The sequence below is a fragment of the Macaca fascicularis genome, chromosome 1 (genome assembly GCF_037993035.2).
Source record: "Macaca fascicularis isolate 582-1 chromosome 1, T2T-MFA8v1.1".
Lineage (NCBI taxonomy): Eukaryota > Metazoa > Chordata > Mammalia > Primates > Cercopithecidae > Macaca > Macaca fascicularis.
In genome coordinates this window covers 175,051,934-175,070,467 of record NC_088375.1, presented here as the reverse complement: position 1 = coordinate 175,070,467, position 18,534 = coordinate 175,051,934, and the positions used below count along the sequence as shown (strand labels likewise).

At 40.7% G+C, this 18,534-nt stretch overlaps 2 protein-coding genes and 1 long non-coding RNA gene across 33 annotated transcripts in view; 1 reads left to right on the top strand and 2 right to left on the bottom strand.

Moving 5' to 3' along the window:
• The window catches only part of FGGY (FGGY carbohydrate kinase domain containing), a 452,310-nt gene that overhangs the window by 325,161 nt on the left and 108,615 nt on the right, over positions 1 to 18,534 (top strand). For all 30 annotated transcript variants that reach the window (XM_074005584.1, XM_065521686.2, XM_065521719.2 and 27 more), the window contains one exon: positions 8,624 to 8,771. In XM_074005584.1, the coding sequence (XP_073861685.1) occupies positions 8,624 to 8,771 (148 nt within the window). The remainder of the gene's footprint in view (positions 1 to 8,623; positions 8,772 to 18,534) is intronic.
• The window catches only part of LOC123568601 (uncharacterized), a 107,050-nt gene that overhangs the window by 12,525 nt on the left and 75,991 nt on the right, over positions 1 to 18,534 (bottom strand). The window lies entirely within an intron of this gene.
• LOC102121047 (diphthamide biosynthesis protein 3-like) lies at positions 3,175 to 3,627 on the bottom strand. The gene has a single exon (XM_074005627.1). The coding sequence runs from the start codon at positions 3,553 to 3,555 to the stop codon at positions 3,307 to 3,309; it is 249 nt and encodes an 82-aa protein (XP_073861728.1). The 5' UTR covers positions 3,556 to 3,627; the 3' UTR covers positions 3,175 to 3,306.

The window sequence follows — 18,534 nt, the reverse complement described above, 5'->3', positions numbered from 1 at the left end:
CTAATTTCAGATCATCAATGAACCTCTTGAAATTATGTACTGTTTTGCTGATTACATAATTCTGCGTGTATTTCTGTGAAGGGGGCCCTAACAGTCAATATTTTCTTAAAGGGATTAAGCATTTATAAACCACTAAGCCAAAGAAAATAACACTAGATTTATAGTTTGGAGACCTGGATTCAAATCTCAGCTCCAACGTGTATCATTGTGTGAAACCCATTTTCCTCATTGTAACATAGGATAGTAATGGCGAGTCAGCCCGAGACACCTCTCAGGATTTATTTTGAGTTTAGAAGAGGTAATATATTTGACGGGGCTTTGTAAACTGAATTATGACAATGATGATGACCACTACTACTCTATCAGTCCATTCTTGCACTGCTGTGAAGAAATACCTTAGACTAGGTAATTTATAAAGGAAAGCGGTTTAATTGACTCACAGTTCTTTGGGCTGGGGAGGCATCAGGAAACTTACAATCATGGTGGAAAGGGAAACAAACACATCCTTCTTCACATGGCAGCAAAAGAGAGAAGTGCTGAGCAAAAGGAGGAAAAGCCCCTTATGAAACCATCAGATCTCGTGAGAAGTCACTATCACAAGAACAGCATGAGGGTAACCACCGCCATAATTCAGTTGCCTCCCATCAGGTACCTCCCATAACACATGGGGATTATGGGAACTACAATTCAAGATGAGATTTCATGGGGACACAGCCAAACCATGTCAACTACTATTATTACTACTAATGATTGTAAGAGGAGGAAGTTTTGGTGGTGGCTGATCTGGGTTCAAGCTGCAGACGTCAGTCATTCATACCCTGCCTGCCTTCTTATGGAAAGCATGGAGGAATAGCAAGGACAGGGACTGGGAATTAGAGGCCTTGGGTTCTTGTATCTCTTCTACCCTGAATGTCTCAATGACTACTAGATTCTTCATCTGTAAATTACAATTCTACTACCCTACTTACTTCATTTTACAGTCATTAATAGGATGAAAGCAGATCACTGGAATGTCTATATGTGAACATTTTAGTGTGTAACACAAACTTAGTGAATATTTGCTTTTGCAATGACATACTCAAAACTTCCAGAACTTTCCTCTATAGATGAACTTCATTTGAGTAGCTTCTGTTGCAAATCATAATAAAAAGAAGGAAGAATTTGTGGATCAGCATGCAGACTCAGAGAAACAACAGTATAGGGTGGTTCAGAAGCAGCAACTTACAGAATTCAGTGGTGGAGTCAGAACTGGATTTAAATCCCGCCTCTTTTCGCATAACTTCATACCCACTTCCAGCTACTTCCCTGTATTTCTCCTTCTCTTTAGAGTGTAGTTTCTCCAAAGTATCGCCTATACTCTTGGTCTCTACTTCCCCGCTTCCTACTCCTTCCTTGCCCACTCCAGTTTGAATTCTGTCACCATCAGCCCTCTGAAACATTTCATATTAAGCTTATCAGTGACCTCTATTTTGCTAAGTCCATAGGATGTTTTTTTATTCCCCTTTCTTGAGTTCTCAGCAGCATGGGACTTCATTGATCACTTTTTCCTCCTTTTAACATTCTTTTTCCTTGACTTTCTGGAATGTCACCCCCTCTGTTTTCTTCCTACATCTCTGATTCCTCCTTCCTAACCTGCTTTTCTTGAGTTTAGAGTTTTTTTCTTGACCATTAACATTAATGTTTATCATAGCTAGCTTCCTGGCCCTCTTCTGTCTTTGCCATCTCTTCCAAGATGATCCCAGCTATGCTCTTGACTTCATTTCTGTCTATATTTTGATGACTCTTTTATGACCAGCCCAGATACTTAGTAGGCATTCAGTAAATGTCAATTCTGTTTCCTTCCACTTTTCTTTTATTGTCTTACAAAGGAAAGTGCATCTGTATCTTATTAGATCTATGAGTACAATATTCTAAAACTATGGGACCATGTATACTTCAGGTCTTATAAACAGGCAGAGCTGTTCTTAAAATGAAGTTAGCTGTTTGGAAGGGAGGACAAATCCTTCTGAATCAAGAACGATGTGTCTCTTTTGCTATAACTTGGGACTTTCTGAAAACAGCAATGCAGGTCACCCCTATCTCAGAGCTTAAGGTCAGCAAATCCTGTTTGAAACTGTGGAAACAAGTGTTGATAAACAGATTGAGTATTTTATACTCTTGATTTACAATAATCCTCTTAGGCCCCATCTCTGAAGAGAAGTGTTTTGCAAGCTTATAAATTAAGTAAACAAGAACTAGATGTGCCTGTACATGTAACTGGTAACCAAAGTTTCTCTTTATGTGGGGCCAAATCTGCAGATATTTCACTCTTTAGCAGAGATCACCTTATGTCGATCATAAATTTTGACTCTTTTCCTCTAAACTTGATTCTCTTAGAGGTTCTTAACTAACAGTGTCTCTGAATTAGGTTCTGGTGACAACAGGGTTTAGAGAACATTTTGGCATAATCCACAAGTGCTAGATTCAAGGTTGGCAGCAAAGCAAAAGTTAAAATCCAGGGTCTCTGATTCATCTGTCTGATTATCTTTTGAGCATTTATGATACGTGAATGAACCAAGCAAACAAAGTCTTTCCTTTCATAAAAATATACACACACATACACATATATACATGCAGTACATACATGCAAATATGCATACTATATACATATACATATATATATATATATAGCCAGCCACTGATAAATGCTCTAAGGAAAATTGTAGATAAATAAGGAGATATAGAACATTGGTTTTAAACTCCTTAAGATTGTCTTTATTGTGCTGGTGCACATTTTTTTCCTCAACCTTTCTTTTTTCCTACCTTCACTGAATTTTTCTGTTATTGCTCTTAGGACAGCTAATTTTTCTTGATCTGATTTATTCCTCAAACTTATTTTGCTTTGGTAATTCCCATAATCCCACTAAATACCAATTTCTTAAAATTCACTAGTCCTCTATATCGCGAATTTCAGATATATTTAAAGCTTCCCATTAAAGGCTGTGCAAATCCCCCTCAAGCAAAGAAAGGGGAAAAGGAGGACAAGAACATTTTTTTTTTTTTTTACTGTTTTGAAATTATCTTCTTTTAAATTTAGATGGATCATTAAGAATGCTTCCAATTTAAGGTTCTAAGCACAAAATCCAGATATGTCGTGTTATGGACTTGCTTCCTGAAGATGAAATCAGCAGTTGATGGAAAGAATCCACACTCTCACAGAGCAGCAAATCACAAATGGTTGTCTCTGTGAAGCCAGTAGCTTTGCATTTGATATTTCTATCTGGGCTCATTTCCAACTGTTCAGGATTTGGATTCCTGAAGGCTTCTTCAGCACTTAACTAGTTCTATGTTGGCTAAAGGGGCTGGGACTGTTTCTGCACACACAAACGGATCTTTGTCATAAATCCCTTTTATAATGAGAGAGCAGCTAGGACACATTGCCACGTCGTCCCCATTCTCCAAATCTTCCTTGGTAATGGAGAAGTTATCTCCACATGGGCAGGGATAGAAATATGTCTCTGAGTCCTCATCATGTTGGAAGTCCTCTATTTCTACCTCGTCATGAAACACTGCCATGGTCAGTGGGGGTCACCGAAGGGGTCATGCCCTGGCAGTCCGAGACCAGCTCGAGAGTCTAACTTCACCGGAGCTGGCCTGGGCTCGGCATCGACAAGAACATTTATTAAGAATTTGCGTATGTTTGGCACTGTGCTTAGTGATAATAGTTTCATGTATATTATCTCATTTAACTGTAGATGAGGAAATGAGGATTATTGGGAGCTCTCAGACTTCACTTCTAAAAATTTTTCTCTCTTTCCATTCTGCTCTTTTGTATTCAGAGTCCCCTTTTTGCCTTTATGGCTTTTTAAACCTTGGACCCTCATTCTGACAACTGGGGCATTGAGTCTGTCACTGAATATTTACTTAGCCTTCCCTGAGCTAGGGCAGTCAGTGTGATAATATTAAACCTTTCATCCCCTGTGGTATGCAAAGATAATCAGTAAATTCTTAATGGCTCTAAGTTCAGAAAGATTTCTTACAGAAATTAGTTGGATGTTATTATACGTTTCTTTGGCTTCTATTTTGCATGCAAATAAAAGAAAGTGCTCAGGGCATTGGGGTCTTCTTTAGAAGACCAAGGGTCTGTGCTGATTTAGGACATAAATCCTCTTATTTTCTACCTCCCAACTGGTTGCCAGTAGCTCAGCACAGTGCCTGGCATGGGGCATGTGTAGGGAGGTCATAAGATGCCTATTCCTTTTCCCAGTCCCCATATTCTCTATATTCCAGCATGTCTAGAAGGCTATGTCCATCTGAAGGGTTTTAGATAGGCATGGGAGTGATAATCAAAGATGCATTGTAGAAGAATCAATCAGGAAAGAGTACAGAAAGCCTGATTGGACATTCTTAGTTGACTTGTCTTTGGACATCTAAGAGGAGTCACTTAAAGAGTGGTCGGATACTTGACCTGGAACTCATAAGAGAGAAATGGACAGGAGTTAAGGTCATATATTTGGAAGTCCTCAGTACTAGATGGTAACTAGAGCCGTGAGAAGAGGATAGGATCAGCCAAGAGGAGATAAAGAGTAAGAAAATGGTCAAAAACAGTAGATCTCTGGAAGATGTCATATGTTTAATGAACAAGTGAAGAAGGAGAACCAGCCAAAGAGGAGGAAGGAAAATCAAGAGAGAATAGTGTTTCAGAAACAAGAGAACAAATGAGGAAGGAGTGGTCAAATGTTGTAAAATGCCCAAAATGGTTTATCGGCATTAACAACAAAGAGCATATTGTTCCTCATGGTGGGACCAGTTTCAGTAGAATGGAGCAGGCAGAATGCATAGTGTATTGGGTTAAGAAGTAAGGAACTAGGCTGGGCGCGGTGGCTTACACCTGTAATCCCAGCACTTTGGGAGGCCAAGACGGGCGGATCATGAGGTCAGGAGATCAAGACCCTCCTGGCCAACATGGTGAAATCCCGACTCTACTAAATATACAAAAAAAAATTAGCTGGACATGGTGGCATGCGCCTGTAGTCCTATCTACTTGGGAGTCTAAGGCAGGAGAATCACTTGAACCCAGGAGGCAGAGGTTTCAGTGAGCTGAGATCGCACCACTGCACTCCAGCCTAGCAACAGAGAGAGACTCCATCTCAAAAAAAAAAAAAAAAAAAAAAAAAAAAAAGAAGTAGTAAGGAGCTAGACACAGACAATATGGAAGCTTCTTTTCTAAGACTTTCTCTTGCTGCTATAAAGGGCACAAGTATATTTTGTTATACCATGTATTCTGATTTTTTGGTTTAAGAGTATGGCCACCATAGTCTCTGGGCAGCCTGTGAACCCAAAGAATTAGGTGATTTATGGAGAGGGAGAGAACATGAGAGGTTTCCAGGATGCTGTCTGCATTTAAGATTACAAGCAATAAGGTTCGAACCTTGATTCTTGGATTTTTAAAAAACTAGAAATGAGTTTCTTATGATGGCAAAGAAGAGGAAACTATTTACTGATAAACCTGTCATTTTATAGTGCTCAGGGCTCTATGTTTGATCTTCATAGCAGGCTTTAAGTAGACAGTATTAGCTCCAATAGTAAAAAAGCAAATAGGCTCAGAGAGGGTTTGCCTACCTGATCATCCAGCTGGTACGTGGTGAAGTCACTTTATGATTATTGAAACTATATTTTCTTCATGATACCCAAAGGGATGTGGACAGCAAAAATTTCTCCCTCTGAAACAGGAAAAATCAGCCTGGGGTTCATGAGAGAGAGGGAGAGCGATCCACTTGGGATCACAGTTAATATGTGATTCCCTAGCTAGAAGAAGGTAGGCTGCCATTGGGAGAAAGAATTGATAAAACATACAAAATGAAACGAAGTCAGAACCAAAAAAGGTATCATGCAAGGTTAAAATTACGTGAATAATGATGTGTATTAGTTGGTTTAATGTCTTCCAAGTGCATTTCATTTTGAATGATATACTCAGATAGCACACATGGTAAGGTATAATTGAAAAAACATGTAGGGGAATGGCTGCATTCAAAGAATAAACATACAGCTGCAAGGAGGTTAGGAGTCAAAGGGGTAAGCATATGCCCCATCCCCCAGGGATCTCATTAGTGCATGAGTGGCCATATATGTAGAGGCTAAATGAATCTCACTGTTTGCAAAGACCTGCAGTAAATGAGACAATGACGAATCAATACTAATTAGCCCTATAGGTTCTTATTGACCCAGATGTCTGAAACCAAATGCCCTGCTCAGAGATTCCTTGAGCGGCAGAATGAAAAGATTTATAGACATGTGTTTCCAAAAAAAACCTTGGCTTTAAGAGCAGTGGCTATTCTGAAGTGGAAAGTCGCAAGAATTAGGGCAGACTCTTGACTTCTGGCTAGAAAAGATGTTCTCGAGGCTTGTCTTGTGAATGTGATTCCCATTGGACCAGGAGCAGAGAGAGCGAAGAGATGGAGAACCAGGAGGTTATCATATTCACGTTCCCTGATGTGTTGTTCTGGCTCTACCTTGTATGGAGGCTTCAGAGGATCCTTTCCTGAAGCCATAATAGAATCATTCTAAAACAGGGTTTGAGTTTTTCAGGCTTTGATGAACAATTTCTGACCTAAGATACAGAGAGCCCATGGCTTCAGAATCACAAGGAGAAGGGTTTAAAGCTGGACTCAGACCTGTCTCTTCACCTCTTGAAGCATCTTCTCTGTAAAGGGATGTTAGTGATACCTCCCCCACTGGGCAGTGCTGGGAGGTCTGGTGTATACTTAGGGAATGGCAGCTGGTGTTAACTGTAGTTGTTAAGCCTTTTCCCAGTAATATCTTATTCCTGCCAATATGATCTAAGAAAGAAGATTTTTGCAGATGAGAATGAGCTATTACAGCAAGAAGCAAATAAACTGTTGGTAGGTAGGGCAGTAGGGCTGCCCTCACCTCCACCCTAGCACACATCACACGCACTCACACACACACATATACATGCATTCACATTGACACACTCAAGCTCACACAGAGCAGCTTTGCTTTTCTATATTTTTACATTGAATATTTACATCAACTTTTTGTTTAATAAAGGAGTTCTACTGATAAAGGGGTAAAAAGAAAATTTAAAAAACGCTGCTCTTCTCATTGGTTTGTTTCCCTACACCAAGTACAGGAAACTTTTGGCAGCTTCATGGGATCTATGGGGACACTCACCCAATCACAAATAGAACTAGAAATCGCTGAGCCTTCCTTCTAGAACACTTTTAAAATGCAAAACAAATAATGCCTTAGGTATCTTAGATATTAACCTCCTTTGGACATTGATTTCCTATACTTTTTTTTCTGCCATTATACAAGCCATGTTTTTAACCTTTAAAGAGATTTTCAAGGACCCCAGTGGGAAGTAGCACAGATGCCAACTGCTGCAATATCCACTTTCTTTTGAAATCATTGGTTCAGAACTTTTAGAAAGCAGCATCTTTTAAGAGGGAAAGGCTGACCAGCTTTAATCTTTGTGCCGTGTGGTGTGATTTAACCCAGCGAGGGAGGTGTTATTGAACCTATTTTATGAGTGGGAAAATTGGAGGTCAGAGAGGTTAAGTCACTGGCCCATTTTACCGAGCGAGGAGAGGTAGTGCCAAGATCTGAACCGAATAGTGCTCTCACACCCATCATCTTCTCTCCACTTCCTCTTCACCTGAACATGTAGAGAATGAAGGAGTTGGTCTGACTCCCTCATTCTACACATGAAGAAACGGAGACTTAAAAAGAAGAAAAAAGCTAGGCACGGTGGCTCACACCTATAATCCCAGCACTTTGGGAGGCCGAGGCGTGTGGATCACCTGAGGTCAGGAGTTTGACACTAGCCTGGCCAACATGGTGAAACCCCTACTAAAAGTACAAAAATTAGCTGGGCAGGGAGGCTGAGGCAGGAGAATCGCTTGAATCTGGGAGGCGGAGATTGCAGTGAGCCGAGATCACGCCATTGCACTTCCACCTGGGCAACAAGAGTGAAACTCTGTCTCAAAAAGAAAAAAAAAAAAGAAAAGAAAAAACGTACACAATGTCATCTGGTGGGTTTAGGTTGAAAATCAGGTCTCTAACTCCTGATCCTAACTGCATTTAAAACATTCAGTCACTTTCCTTAGCAAAATCCTATCCTGAGTCTGGGAACTTATATTTCTCTCCATTTATCAACTCATCATCATTATTAGAATTAGGAATACTGATTTTAATAAATTATTGACATATGTACCGTACTGTACAGTTTACAAAATACCATGCCTTCACATACATAATCTTCTTTGATCTTCACAATAACCCTATGAGGTAAGTTGGACAGGGATTATGATATCTGTTTTTACAGATGAGAAGAGGGTGGTTCAGAAAGTTTGAATAACTTTCTCATGGCCATGCACCTACTAAGAGTAAAGCCATTCCTGAATCCAGTCTTCTGACTCCAAACCTTTCTACTAGGATGGGCACCTTTCTTGGTGATACTACAGTGTGATTTGAGAGTACAGTGGGCTGGCTTCTCTGAAGCTTTTAGAAGCCTGCTTACCTTCCTGAAACTGATATGGAAGTACAAATGGTTTCTTTCTATCGAATGATTTGCTCCCTGACCCTATCCCCCTTTTAAAAATAAAATTCACTTCTCTTCCAGATGCCAGAGTGTATATGCATATCTGAACAGTCACCTGGATCTGATTAAGAAGGCTCAGCCTGTGGGTTTCCTTACTGTTGATTTACATGTTTGGCCAGATTTCCATGGCAACCGGTCTCCCTTAGCAGATCTGACACTAAAGGGTATGGTAAGTAACAGCTAGTCCTTGCACGGGGGTGAAGGCAGGCCAAAGGGCTACAAAGTTTGGAAGAAGCAAAGTGAGGAAAAAGGAAAAGAAAAAAATAAAACAGGCCAACAGCCCACTAGCTTTGTGCAGATGCATTACTGTTGCTGCTCCCTGGGATGAGCTGCTGAAAGTTTTCATTGTTTCTGAGCCAACCTTGAAAGCGTTAAAAGCAGCATTTCCTAGTTCAGCTACTGCTGCCTCTTTGTCCTGTGGAGTGGCTAAAAGTCATGCCTATGTAATTTTGGCATTTACATCAGTCTGTAAAGTCATATTTTCCAACTGCATCTTTAGGTTGCCCAGTAAATCAGTAGTAAATATTACCACCCATGGTCTTGCTGGCCGCAGCCACACATCTGCCTAGGCTCTGAGTCAGGGCTATTCAGAGTCTACACTAATATAGTTAGGATTTCAGATTAAACTTTGGTATAAGTGAATACAATTTATAACTTATGTTGGAGAATAAATCCTGCTGTTAGTGCCCTTTAGGGTCACTTCCTCTGTGGATATTCTAGGCCCTCCTAGAGGGGCCAGATGAACTTGGTGGGAGAGCTCTCAACCACCCCAGTTGAGATGTAAAAGTAACAACATCTTAGACACCAGGAGACTCATGTTTGAGGTGTGATGAAACAGGTTAAAGCTAGAGGAGGGGCCAGGTGAGGCCACAAATAAGAAAATAAGCCATGAATACAGGAACTAGGAAAATGTCGTAAAGCTGAGAAGGTGAGTGTGAGGTACGTTAAGGCAGAGTTCAGAATGGAGGCTGTAAACAAGGCAAGGCTTATGCAAAGGAAGCTGCGTAATAGTGAAGCAGGCCTGATGGAATCAAGAATTCAAGACGCAAACTACTACAGTTTTATGGTTAGTTTTATTGAGATTGTTTTAAATACTTTTATGATGCCAGCAGGAAGACCTGAACTTTATTTTCATTACCTAGCTGACATGATCAACTTCTATTACTAAAAGGGAGGCATGGTGAAAAGAAAAGAAAATTAGATATGGCAAAGGTTATGTTGATCTCGAGTCCATGAAGCATGCCTACACAACAAATCATGAGCTTGGTGTCCTTATTTATAGAGGCAGGAGAAGAATGTCCAGAGAGGGCCATGTGGCAACAGGCCGCAACTAGAAAGCCACACTTTCAGATAACCAACTCTGTCTGTAAACAGGGGGCAGGGGAAGAACACATTTCATATGGGTACAGAAATAAGTATCTTAATTAGAGACAAATATCTGAAGCCAAGCTAAATAGAGTTAGATACTTAAAATGTTGAAGCAGTTAAGAAGCTTGACCAGGGTTTTAAATGACCCCAAAATAAAGCAGTGTTGCATAGTAAAATAGTCATTGCTCTGGAGGTCATTTGTTGCTTTAGATAAAACTGACCTGAGGGGGCCTTCCTTCGCCAATGTCTGTCATACCCAAATTCAGTACCCAGCATGTCAGGCTTCATGTCTCCCAGTAGCTTTTATCCATTTCTTAAAACCAATCCTGACATCCAAGACCTAAGAATTATCATCAGAAGGATATTCTAATAAAGTTGACCCAGATGCAGAATGAAATTCCAAAGAAATCAATGGAATGTTCTGAAGAATTCTCATAACATGAGAATAAGTGTGTATGCACCAAAAGGAACTTCTTACATGGGGACATATGCCCAGTTGTATCTAAAAATCCTGGGTACGTTTACTTTTTTAAAAAGTTGTACGTTTGTTCACATACCTCATATATCACTTGGTAGTTCTTGGCAATGATTTCCCTTTATAACTGTCCTTGGGTTAGGCTACAATGGAATAGCTATCACTCCATGAATTTGCATCACAACACTGGAAGGAGAAGATGACGTAAATAAGATAGAAGGAAGGCAATTCTGAGCTAAATACTTCACCCCAAATCTCCTTCTTTCAGTCTAGTTTTGGAAAACATCAAAATAGTGACCCTGAAATTCTTCTGTTATCATGTTATATCCTTTTGCTGGAAACTATAGTGATGCCTATCTCCAGCACTCATTCAGCAAATATTAATTGGGTCCCTACTGTGTGCCAGGCACTGCTGTAGATATGAGTAAGGTGCAACAATACCTACCTTCATGGAGCATGTTTAAGGTTGGGGGTGGGGCAGTGCTTGAGAAAATGTTAATAGGATCTAGAATTGCAGGATAATTCCAATAAAGCAAGATCCATGTACAATTTCTTCTTTTGACCCCTAAAACGTTTCCCTGGACACATAGTAAGCGCTTAGTATATACTTATTTATAATTTATAGGCAATATGGAGATAATAAAGAGGTGATTTGTTGCTTTAGATAAAACAAACATATGAATAATTTACTAATACCAAATGAATTAAATGGCTACTGATACTGACTATCCATATGGTAAGTATTTAATACCAATATTAATATCCAAGTAAATAAAGATAAGCTCCCATTGTATCATAATTATGAGAATGTTTGTTCATCAAACAAATACAGGCCCTATTACAGTTGGTGGGGGATATGAGTAACTAGACACAATGCCAGCCCTCAGGAATATCACGAACTTTGGGAGGCAGACAGAATATATAAACAGAGAATGGAAAGGTGGTATTAAGCTCCAGGTGTCCTTCACTGTCCAGAGCTCTCCAGATGCATGGAAGACGATCGCCCAACCTGGTCCCAGCGGTCAGGAAAGCTCCAGACGGGAAGTAACATTGACACTGAGTGAAGCTGGGAAGGGGGTTTGAGGCCAAGGGAATCATAGTATGTGCAGTATTCTAGCAGGAACAGAGCATGGCATGCATGTCTACAATTTTGGCTCCTTGTATCATTGTCTAACCAATGATAGATTCCCTTTAGCATTTTATCTTAATAATATAAAAAGAAAATGTTTTCTCGGAAAACCACTGGATATCTGTATATTCCTGCTTCGGCAGCGTTGCACTCTTCCAGTTCTCTACTCTCCCCTCAGGTGACTCTTTACTTGCATTGTTAAACATTTACCCATTCACTGTGTTATTATTGAATACCTGCTGTGTGCAGGCCTATGCTAAACCCAGGTAAGACAGAGAAAAAAGAAAAGTACCTGTCCTAAGTTCACGTAAAAGTAGGGGAGGTAATTATTGTACATATGTGTATGTGTGTATATAATTATTTTACAGTGTGATCTCTAATAATCAGTGCAAGCTGAAGGAGCTCAGTACGTGTCTGACTTTGGAATTGTTTTCATGTGGCATTGGGCTGGCAAACCCTGATGCAGCCTTTTTCTACTTCTCTTGAAAATATTTGTAAAAATGCAAAAAAGTCATGAACTCATGCAGGCCTTAGGAATTAGGATGGTGTTCAACTAGGAAAACTAGAATTGATATTCCCAAAGAAAATCTGGGAGGATTTTCTAGAATTTAAATGATGAATGCAACTTGTTTGATAATATCATATATGACATAAGAACAAAGTCATGCGTGATCCACCATGGAAAGAATTTGGACCTTGCCACCTTCTGCTCCCTAGCATAAAAGCACAAGGTTCTTTTAAACCTAAAAACAGCACAGCTATCCCTCGACTTTACTGCTGATGGTTGGGTTTTTTGTTCTGTTTTTGGAAAGCAGCCAGTGAGTTTAAATTCCTAGATCCCCCCACGACCCTGTTCCCAGCCGCCCTTTCAGTTCATTCCATTTGAAAACTGCCAGCCCAAGAATCCACCCAAGCAGGAAGTGTGAATTAGGAGGAATGGTGATGGCTTGCATTCTAAGCATCTGTTAATGGGGCAGATGTAGGAAAAGCCTTGGTAGCTCTGTAAACTTGGGAGGAAGGGTGTAGTTTGCACTACTAGTTGTAGGCTAGGAAAGCTAGGCAGTGCTGATCTACCTCAGTCCAGCAAAGCTACAGAAAATAAAAACTGCTGTACTCTGTCTATTGGCATTTAGCTGTAGATCTGAAGAGACAAATTCAAGTATACAGTGAGTGGGGATAAGAGCAAATCACATGTGCTGTGTGCTGGGAAATACTGAACGTGTGTACCTGTCTAGTTAATGTTGAAATATAATAACCCCATAGAAAAACCATTACATACAAAGAAAAAGAAATACCATTGTGAACACTTAAAGGAAAGCCCTCTTGAAAATTATTTACTACTGAAACCAAATGAAAATGTTAGAGAACTTTGTGATATATTCAATACAATATTTTTAATTTTTTTTTTAAGAGACAGGATCTTGCTCTCTGTCACTCAGACTGGAATGCAGTGGTGCAGTGGCCTAATCAGAGCCCCCTGTAACCTTGGACTTCTGAACTCAAGCAGTCCTCCCATCTCAGCCTCCCAAGTAGCTAAGACTACACAGACACATGTCAGCATGCCCAGCTAATTTTTAAAAAATTTTTTGTAGAGATGGGGTCTCACTGTGTTGCCAAGGCTGGTCTCAAACTCCTGGGCTCAAGCCGTCTTCCCACTTCAGTCTCCCAAAGTGTTGAGATTATAGGCATGGACCACTGTTCCCAGCCAGAATTTTTGTTTCAAGGCATATCTCTATGAAATAGGCCAGAAACTTATTAGGAAAGAATGAGTTAAGATGAAAGGACAATGGAATGAGAAGAAAGGGGAAATGGCAAAGACCACAAGACAACTAAAAATGCAATCAAAGAATTAAAACCTACATTGAAAGCAATAGGGAGTATAATTTTCACTGAAGAAAATAAGATCAAGGCTGTCATAAGACATAGCATGTGTTTTCAATTTACTCTATAGGAAAAACATTTTGAGGATAGGAGCGACGGCTTATTTGCTTTTTAAAATCTCAACAGTTCTTAGGTCAGAAGCTGGCACCAAATAATTGCCTTATGGTCAAACAGTTCTTTTAATCACTGTTCGCCAAATGAGGAATGAACAGTGACCTGCTCAAGGTTGTAAAGCCAAGAAGTGGCAGAGCTTGCCTTTTAGGATATACACCCCATCCTTTTAGGATACAAACTCTGGACTTTGCAAAACTCGTGGAGGACTATTAAGAAAGGGAGTTTCAACATGCATTATACGTGGTTTCATAGTGAACTATGTTCCTTAAGCTAGTCCTTCCTCCTCTGTTCTTCTGACCACCAACCTTGTGGCTTATCCTCCCACTTTTACCCTAACCATGGTCTTTGGATTTAAACTCTGACCCTGTCTCTTCTCAGTAAGGTACTAGTTTCCTTCCCACCCTCACTGACTCAGATTTCAAAACAAATAGCCACTTGCGGTTTGACCTGGTCCTAATGCCTTCCACACTAGGTGCCTACCTTCATAAGTAGGAACAGGACATAACCCAGGAATCTCTTCCTTATGCTTCATAGTATCATTTCCTTTTTGTTCTGGTAACAATTGACTCCTATCATGTGACTAGCTGTCTCATTTTTCTTTTGATGATACAATATCAGCCTGAAGCACTGGACTAAAGAGAGGTGGAGGAGGTGGGGGATGAGCAGCCTAACAGCATGGTTGGACTAAGTACCCCACTATGTAAACATTTCTCTTTTCCAGTTGATAAACGAAGCACAGAAAGGTGAGGGCTGCAATATGATTATTTAAAAGAAGCAGAAGCTTAGGTAATAACAGTCAGTCTCAAAACAGTAAGTGCTGATGATTTTAGGTTCATTAAAAACAAGACAGACACCCCCCCAAAAAAAAATTGCTTACTTTTAAAGTAAGAAAATGACATGGTCACACATAAAGGTAGATGAATATAGGCTGGGCTTGGTGGCTCACACCTGTAATCCCAGCACTTTGGGAGGCCAAGGCGGGTGGATCACCAGGTCAAGAGATCGAGACCATCCTGGCCAACATGGCGAAACCCCATCTCTACGAAAAATTCAAAAAATTGTCTGGGCGTGGTGGCACATGCCTGTGGTCCCAGCTACTCAGGAGGCTGAGGCAGGAGAGTCCCTTGAACCCGGGAGGCAGAGGTTGCAGTGGGCTGAGATCGCGCCACTGCACTCCAGTCTGGCGAGAGAATGAGACTTCATCTCAAAAAAAAAAAAAAAAAGTTGAAGATAAATACTCACCATCAGGAATAGTTGCATGTTTTAGGGATTTTTTTTCTTGGTGGTTGTTTTTATTTTAAATGTTTTGTTGGATGGTTTTTACCACTGCAAAGCAGTAAAGAGGGCTCAGGTTTTGAAATCGGACTTATGTTTGAACTTGTCTTGAAGATATACCAGTGTATGACCTTTGGCGGGTTAACTCTGTGCAGCTGATCTGCCCACAAGGAAGCAAGAGTGACCCAGGCTTCTTTGCAGGGTCGCTGTCAGCGCCAGATGGCAGGTGTTGGCACAATGGACAGACAGCACAGTAATGCCCTTGAATTGGCAGGTCCTGCTTGGTGGCCTTTACTTGCACATTAAGAGATGGCCAACAGGATCCTGTGTGGCTTTTGAATGCTGAGCGGCCAGCCATGGGCCTCCCACTTTAGCCCCAGAACTGACTGGACTCACCAGCCCAAACAGCCAGCCAAAGAAGCCCACTAGGCCCTTGGTCCTTGCAGAAAGCAAGTTTCATACAGGTCTTGAGATTGATCTTCTTTGTTCAAGTCCTTGGCCCTCAGTTTCCTCATCAGTACAATAGGAAACTCAAATTTGGTGCACCTTATGGAATAGCTAGTGTTATAGGAATTCTGGAAGAGTCCTTGCCTTCTCATATATATGAGCAGTTTCTATTCACAAAAAATTGGCATGGCCTTTGTTTTGTGGTGTTTGGGATTTTGAAAAATTATTTTCCTGAAATAACTACTCAACAAAGCAAATGACCTTGGAGACATATCTGGCCCCGAAAACACACCAAATGCACCCTATTCACCATTGGTTGAAACATATTTTCTCTGCTTCATGTTAAAAGTAACAAACTACCCAGAACAAAAAGTGATTTTCTGCTTCTTTGAAGAGCTGTGACTTCTAACATCAGAGCGTGTGCTACTCAAACTGCTGGAGAGGTTGAGTGCTGCTCCAACAACTCTTCAAAGCAAGCACAGAGATAGTGTGTATGTGGAAAACCAGGAAAGTCAGGGAGGAAGCACTGGGAGATCTTAGCCAGTTCCCAAGGGAATGAATCCCAGCTAGCTGTAGGCATCGCTAAACAGATCCAGATGTGGAAGGAGTCACCAACTCAGGGTATCTGCAAGAGTCAAGAGAAAGCAGAGGTTGCACCCCTGTGACTTTTCTGATAGGGAGATGGATGATAGAGCTGGAAGCTCATGAGCTAACTGAAGTAGCTTTCAAGTTATAAGCTTTCATTTATAAGCTTTCATTTATAAGCTTTCATTTATAAGCTTTGGAAACACATGGACTCTGATATGAGTTTGTGGATGTTTTCGCTGTTATTTAACGCTGATTTATTCAGCCTTTTTTTTTTAACATATTTTTGCTTATGAAAAATCAAATCCTGTAACAAAGCTTAATATTCTCAGTGTCTTTAACTGGTTTTCTGATTACATATATATAATCACAATACCAAACTGGTGTACAAATTGGTCACAAATTTTACTGAATATATATATATATGTTTTACTGAACAAATATATTTTTTATTTGTGTATTTATATATAAATTTACATATTTATATTTTATTTAAAATATATACTTTACTGAAAAAATATATATATTTTACTGAAGTGACTAATTTGTCAGCTGGTGTTGTGATTTTTCATAGATACCATTTTTCAGGCACCTGATGCACCAGGCATCATGGTAGATGCTTTACATGTATCATCAACAACCTTCACAACAACCCTGCAAGACAATGTTGTCGTCCCATTTAAAAGAAGAGAGAAACCGAGGCTCAGGGAGTTTAAGTAGCTTACCCACAGGAGAAAACAGTATAAGTGGAACTGGAACCAGTCAATTCAAACCTGGGTCAATGACATTCTTTGGGGAAAAAGAAAAATAAAAAAACTAGATCTTTGTCATTGTTGTTGTTTTCATTGCTTCTGCTTTGTTTTTAATGTGCCTGGCATCTTCCTTTTTCATTTTAATGACTTTTTAAATTCTATCACAGAATCAGACTTTCCTTTCTTACTGCTCCTTTATCTTTATACACTAAACAACAGATAAAACCACGGAATGGACTACGGGCAGGAGTGTTTCCCAAGGTCATGTGGCATGATAAAAGATTGAGGGGCGAATCAGGTGGAATCTACTGGGAAGGTCCAAGACAAAACAACACAAAGGAACTAAGGCCAGAGGACCAAGGATAGAGTCCATGATGTATAATCTTGGTGTGCAGATCCAAGACAGGGTTAGACAACAGCAAGTACAGGCCAGAAGAGTTGTACAGAGCAGCTTTGAGAAACAGTGTATGAGCGTATCAAAATGGCTTAGACTTAAACACCTCAGAAGCAAGGCAAAGTGTGAAGGGCCTCGTGCTTTGGGTAAACAGCAAACAAAGTAGTCTTGTGTGGTGTAGAATTCACCAATAGAGTAAGGTCATGAGGGGCAGTGTCCATCCATCATTTTTGCTTGCTATAATAAATTACACAAATCTGGTGGCTTAAATTTATTCTTCCACAGTTCTGCAGGTCAGAAATCTAGGTTGATTCTGCTGGTTCCTCTGTAACCAAAGAAAGTGTTCACAAGGCCAAAATCAAAGGTTTTTATTGGAAGGTTCTGGGGAAAATCTGCTTCCACACTCATTCAAGTGGTTGACCTAATTTAGTCCCATGCAGTTGTAGGACTGAGGTCCCTGTGTCCATGCTAAAGGTCAGCCAGTGGGCCTTCTCAGCTTTCAGAGGCCTCCTGCATTTCTGGGCCTGTCACCCCTGCCGCCATCTTTAAAGCCCGCAATGATGGGTCAAATCTATCCCATGCTTTGAACCACTCTGATTTCTATTTCTGCTTCATCTCTCCTGTCCTCCTCTCATACTGTGTCTCTTAACTGACTCCTCTGCCTTTCTCTTCTGCTTTTTTTTTTTTCTTTTTTTTTTTTAAGACGGAGTCTCACTCTGTCGCCCAGGCTGGAGTGCGGTGGCGCAATCTCGGCTCACTGCAAGCTCCGACTCCCGGGTTCATGCCATTCTCCTGCCTCAGCCTCCCAAGTAGCTGGGACTACAGGCGCCCGCCATACCCGGCTAATTTTTTGTATTTTTAGTAGAGACAGGGTTTCACCATGTTAGCCAGGATAGTCTCGATCGCCTGACCTCGTGATCCGCCCACCTCTGCTTCCCAAAGTGCTGGGATTACAGGCGTGAGCCACCGCACCTGGCCTCTCTTCTGCTTTTAAGAGCTCATGTAATTACCCTGGACCCAACCAGATAATCCAGGATAATCTCCCTATTTTAAGGTCATCTGGCTATTAAATAATTTTATCTGCCCAGTTCCTTTACAACAGGGCCTCAGTTAGTGTTTGATTGAATAACCAGGGTACAGAATATTGAGGGGACATGTTTAAGATTCTGCTTACAGCATTGTGGTAGCACAGTCATCTGCATTTCTCAAATGTGGATGGGATGTAGGCAATGCCAAGTGTTAGCCTAGATTCCAGACACTTACTGAAACCTCTAAATATTTTTGGGAAGATTTGTCCCCCTTTCTCTTCCAAGGCAGTGATTATCTCAGACCTGTCCTCCAATGTCCTCCTCCCTCCAGAGGCTTCCTATAAATCTTTCTGTGATCCTCCTCATTGCCTTTTCCATCAGCTCCACCTTCATTATTGACTGAGCAAACAGAGCATTTCTCCCTCTCCATTGTGTTCTGGAAAGCTTTCAGTGAATTCCCCCGAGCCTTGGATACCCCCATCAG

Excerpts from the sequence above, each read along its gene's own strand:
- LOC102121047 (XM_074005627.1), bottom strand. The coding sequence starts at position 3,555 with ATGGCAGTGTTTCATGACGAGGTAGAAATAGAGGACTTCCAACATGAT.